At 40.8% G+C, this 5,790-nt stretch overlaps 1 protein-coding gene across 1 annotated transcript; it reads right to left on the reverse strand.

Moving 5' to 3' along the window:
- Nucleotides 1-4,159: 4,159 nt before the first annotated feature.
- On the reverse strand, nt 4,160-5,010 carry LOC147962351 (3'-5' exonuclease-like). Its single transcript, XM_087534161.1, has one exon. The coding sequence runs from the start codon at nt 5,008-5,010 to the stop codon at nt 4,291-4,293; it is 720 nt and encodes a 239-aa protein (XP_087390287.1). The 3' UTR covers nt 4,160-4,290.
- Between the last annotated feature and the right edge of the window lie 780 nt (nt 5,011-5,790).

Genomic DNA, 5,790 nt, shown 5'->3' on the forward strand with positions numbered 1-5,790 from the left:
TATATATCCATTATATTGTATTTTCTGTCTAAGGTATTTATTGTCACGATCATTTAGGTAGACACGTGCACTAAGAAGCACCAATGTTGGCTCATATTTTCACATATGCAAATTTGGATATATCAATATTCAGTATCGCAGTGTTTCCACGGGCCGCACCAGGTTGATACTACACTTTTCCCTTTCTCAGGTCTTCTTGTCATTTCAGGAACTTCCTATCAGGTTTCGGGATATGGGGAACCACAAATCAACCTCATGCATGTAGTATAGGTTCTTTGTCAAGTTTATGTGTTCTTGGCCGCGACAATATCTAGATGGTTGAGATTGTGTCATACGGAATAAGGTCTTGTAGCTCCATCATTGTAGTAGTGTGGCCATTGTGGTATACTCCATGCATGGATCCATTGGTTACCATGAGTTGATTTATCATGTTTTTTTTCTTTATAGTTCAATGTTGGTGCCATAGTTTGTTAGCATCTATTATGATTGTAGTATACTATTCATGGAGAAAGCATTCTCAACGATCTTAGGGTCCCACCAGTAAAGCCCAGCCGCTGTTAAAAAAAAGGATAATCAGAAGTACATGCACACTTGAGGAGAACATTTTATGAATTATTTTGTAAGGCTTTTATATGTTTTACTATTGGTAGTCTAGAAATATATGTCTACATGTCTACTTTTTTGAAACAAAAATGAGGAGCGGCAAAATTATTTTCATTGTTAAAAAAATAAAGAGCTCAATGGAGCTCGGTCTCTGTAGGCACTTTTCGATGGTGAGAGTAGCTACTATTGTTTATTTCTGGATTTCAAGATGCATGCAACAACTCTCTCAAATAACTCTTCGCAAGGCTGTTAACGCTACAACCCACCGTGTACTTTCCAGTGATGGGTCTTTACGAGAGGCTAAGCTAGCTAGCTAAGCTAATGTTAGCTTGATGGAATTATCTTTGATGCTTGCTGCAGCTGGCCAAATAGGATTTGGGATTACACTCCTATATGATTTACACATGGTGATTATTTTAACAGCTACCTAAGGCTAGATCAAGTGGTACCTTGCTTTGCTGAAGGGGTTCTGGTCAGTTCACACTCCCATCCGTGCTTGCGCACAATTGATCATTGATGGAAACACATGTCTAGCTCTCTCAATTGATGGAAACACATGTCTAGCTCTCTCAATCATTGGTCACGTGCCGCTGCAGACAACATATAGACCCACAAGGCCTTCCCAACTACGATGCTCTATATAACTGAAAATCAGTTACATATAAAAATAAGATTGTGAACCACAATAAGCCTGACTATTATATTTCAAGATTTGTTGCATACACTATATATATGAATGGTATTACTGATGGAAGTATGTTAGTGTCGATTGGAACTTCATTAACACACCTGCTAGTTTGGAATGAATTGAACTTATTTGGTTTATGCTAATTGTAAATAAAACATGGTCCTATATATGTGTCACAGAAAGAAATTCAGATAGAAGAGAGAAAAAGATGGGAAAACTCACTGTCAGGTCCATAGTAGAATTGCAGGAAATCAGCATTCATGTCTCCTTTCATGTTTAAACATCAACAGTCTAGAGCCCTTTTGCCATACATTACTGGGAACCATGTAACCATGCATATAGTTACAACTATCTATATATAGCCCAAAAATTAAATCTAATTATCTGATCTGACAACAAAAAGTATACAATCTAGCAGTTACATATATGGAAAATATTCAGAAAATTGTTTTCATTCTTGGTGATCAAGTCAATTGCATAGTTATTTTCATGCGATCGACTTCAAGGATGAAAACAGAGTAGAGATGACCGTGTCATTAGTCCGGTACAGTTCCCTCACACGACAGCTTCATGACACCCACGGTAGCCTATGTTGGCACAGGCATGGCCTTGACGACGCACACCTCGAGTATTTTCTGACGACGGCACACGTACAACCTACAGCCGATTACTTTCCAGCCGGTAGAGTGGAGGCCTGTCGTACGTAGAACTGTTCCGTCAAGATAGGCAGGATGTATATGGCGAGGTGCACACTAAGCCTGAAGCAGCTAGTCTAGCTGCTGGATGGTTCACGGATGGTTCATGCACGTACAGGAAGCTAGCTTAGCTAAGCTAGCGATCAACTCAATACAAGCTAGCTCAATGCCTTGATCTTTCGATCTCACCGAGACACAGCGTAACACACACACACGGAGACGCTGATTTGATGGCTATAGGCCCGTGTCGAGTCTGTTTTTCTTTCTTTGATCTAGGCCACAAAATCTTTCAGGTACAAGTATATATACGATCCAAGCTAGCCTAGACCTATACTACTCGGTGGCTTGTTCATGTCCAACCCGGACAATGACTGCGTGGTTGCATCATTACACCTCCTCCGCCTCCGCATCAGACAATTGTAAGATTGATTCAGTGGTTGCCCTAGAAAAATATATATTGGATTGTTGCATGCATGGTTCGAGCCTGGAACATGACAGGATTAATTATGATAGAGGAAAAGGACTGGGGAGACACACGAATTGACATGTGACGACATACACGAATTTGGGAAAAAGTAAACTAAGCACCAAGGAGCTATGTACCTAGACCTGAGCGAGGAGGCTGTGGGCTGCTGCTTGTGCGAGACGGCGCAGAAGAGATGAGGTGTCAGGGATTTAGAATCGATGGTGATGTTTTTTAGAGCGATCGTGGTGTTTTTTGGAGCGATCATGGTGTTGTTGGATAGGTGATTTTGGAAAGATGGAGTTTGAACGGGAGGAGGAGGAGGAGCTGATCACGTCTATCCCTTTGTGCATGTTTTTTTTTTTTTTGCTGATTGAAAGGTTATTTCCGTAAGGGCATTGGTGGGTAATTTACTTGACTGTTGAAGACACATTAGAAGATCAAATGGTTGTTATTCTCTAGTCCATTAAATAAACGGACGGATGTTTCTAATTTTTGTGGGATTTTACAATTAATTCTCTTGTCTCTAGTTAATCCATCAAGCACTTTTTATATATAAATAGATTGATTTGTGTAGAAGATGAAAAACAATGTATCCAGTAGTTTGATATTTGTTGTCATTATTCCAAAAAATGATATGTGTAGCGTATTGAAAATAATTGGATGCTGATGCAATCATGGAGTGAGGACATGTATAGGGGTGCTTTCTAATGGTACATAACTCCGTAATGAAATCAAGAGCAACATATCTCCGTTACCCAATGATTGTTGTCCTCGTAGTACAGACTTTGCCACCGTTGACACACTACGCAGATGCCATATCCTTTCTTCCACCCACAGGACACGACATTCTGGTCAGTCTTGTACTGTTGGGATGCTTGATATGCTGGAGTTGGTCCTGGCTGCAGTGGTGTCCCTGTTCCTCCACGGCAAGGGCAATCCCCATGTAGCTGGAACATGTATAATTTTGTTTTAGAAGGGGTGTTGATTTGTCTCTCTCTCTTTGTAGCCTTCTGAATTTCACAACTGTAACCAATTTGGGTGTAAAGATGTACTTCAGCATGTGCTTTATTCTCTAAAATTTTATACAGACCGGGAGTACGAGACTTTTGTCTGGAAGAAGATACGTGCATGTTCCACAACTCAAAAATGGCAGTGTATAGGAGAATTGTGATCCCTCTTTCAGTGCAGCCAAAATGCATGCACAACTTTGCATACAAGAATTGCAATATGAAATCTATGAACTTGAACATTTATCTCACCTGCATAAAGAGAGAGAACACACGTTGTGTACTCGATGAGATGGTCTGCTCCTATATTGGTAAAATTAGTATCAGGTTCCCTTTTTGGGCCTACAATATTTTGTGCTCGCACTTGATTGTTTCTTCATGTACCACAATATTTTAGTTTCAAATAAATTAAAATAGTCGTGTACAAGTTATGTAGTTTTCATTATAGTTATTTTGATTCCGTAGCGAAGCATGAGGAAATCTAATGGTTCAAGACAACTCCACGTTGAAAGAGGCTTGTGAAGATTTTTGCTCGAGAATTCCAGAGGGTTATTCTTGTCAAATTTGCTCTCACACCTTGGGCGTCATGTTTTCCAGTTGCAATACACGGGCATTTTTCATAGTAATAGTAATAATAATATGACTTCCATAATGCAACTAAATTTTATTTCACAACATATAAAAGAAAACAATGGAATATAGGATGCTGCATGCGCATGTGCTGGGGCTACTATGAAAGTTATTACAATAGGCATGCATATGTATATATATAAAAGACATAGACATATAAAATAACTCAGATGTCCATAGTTCTATTAGATCGTCCTAAGCTTATCCATCAAGGCGCATATAGCCAAGGTTTATAGCCCCTTTAGCTATCTCAAAACTTATAAGGGCATCGAACGCAGCATATCTGATTCTTTCAAAGCTCAATGGAGCAATCGCCCATCCGGAGTTCTTCAGTTGCTTGCACTCGTTGCCCTTCTCCAGATTCGTTCCCAACACAAAATTTGCTAGATCAAATAGCGACGGTGTAGATTTACCGCATGTTGTTTTTGGTATTTTAATGTGCGTCTGTAGGTCAATGGGATTTTTTACATGGAGGCCATATGGCTGAAGCATTTTTACGTCATTGCCAATTGCCGCTCCACAAAAGAAGATATCTTCACGAGCAAGAAATTTGTTGAGCTCGTCTGGTATGTGAGGCGAGTGCACGATGTGGTACACCAAGCAATGATCTGCAAAACACAGTTGAAGTACAGCGGCGCATCGCTCCATTTCCGGGGGCAGGTCCTTCTGCTTCACCCCATCGACTTGGTCGGTGAACTCACAGTCTAGACCAACAATCTTCTTTTCTACCGTTTGGAGGGATTTCAACAAACTCTTGACCCATTCCTCAATGACGCCTGGTTCATTAGCGACCGTCACGGTTACCTTGAAGCCAACAAGTTGCTCAAAGCGATGAACTGCAGGCTGAGCCGCCAGAATGGCAGCAGAGTGATCATCATCCTCTGGAGCTAGCGGAGGCAGCAGAGTATAATCAAACTTCATCACACTCTGACACTCCTAATCCAATTATTATGGTTTCTCAAAAAAAAAAGTATAGTCAAATATCCCTAACATGAGGAAGAATTGTTCTTTCAAGCCGACCATCTCTACAAAACGTCTAACAAAATTATGTATTTTTGTGTGGGGGGAATACATGCAGTGTTCAACTTGCGTCCCATGCTTCTGTAATGAGTAAACACCATAATGCTTTTGCAAAAAAAAAAATCAGAAAATCGGCTTACGGTAGAGAGTTGATCAAAATGCAATACTGTGCTTTTTATTGGCGTATATGTTTAAATGCGCAAGTGCATGTTATAATCCCCAAAGGTCCAGCGCTCTTGTTAGCTTCCTTATTCCCTTGACACAATGAACCAATTTAGCTTCTTGCATGGATCCTCGTCTCAATCTCTTTCCAAATTAGCATGCTTGCATTGCTTTCCTTATTATCATGTCTAAATTTCCTTTAGCATAGACTGCTTCCCTTACTATTCTGGTATGTGAGGCGAGTGCACGATGTGGTACACCAAGCAATGATCTGCAAAACACAGTTGAAGTACGGCGGCGCACCGCTCCATTTCCGGGGGCAGGTCCTTCTGCTTCACCCCATCGACTTGGTCGGTGAACTCACAGTCTAGACCAACAATCTTCTTTTCTACCGTTTGGAGGGATTTCAACAAACTCTTGACCCATTCCTCAACGACACCTGGTTCATTGGCGACCGTCACGGTTACCTTGAAGCCAGCAAGTTGCTCAAAGCGATGAACTGCAGGCTGAGCCACCAGA

This window comes from Triticum urartu, chromosome 7A (genome assembly GCF_056163025.1).
Source record: "Triticum urartu cultivar PI428250 chromosome 7A, HENAU_Tu73, whole genome shotgun sequence".
Classification (NCBI taxonomy): domain Eukaryota; kingdom Viridiplantae; phylum Streptophyta; class Magnoliopsida; order Poales; family Poaceae; genus Triticum; species Triticum urartu.

Coding starts and splice junctions, on each gene's coding strand:
- LOC147962351 (XM_087534161.1), bottom strand. CDS start 5,010: ATGAAGTTTGATTATACTCTGCTGCCTCCGCTAGCTCCAGAGGATGAT.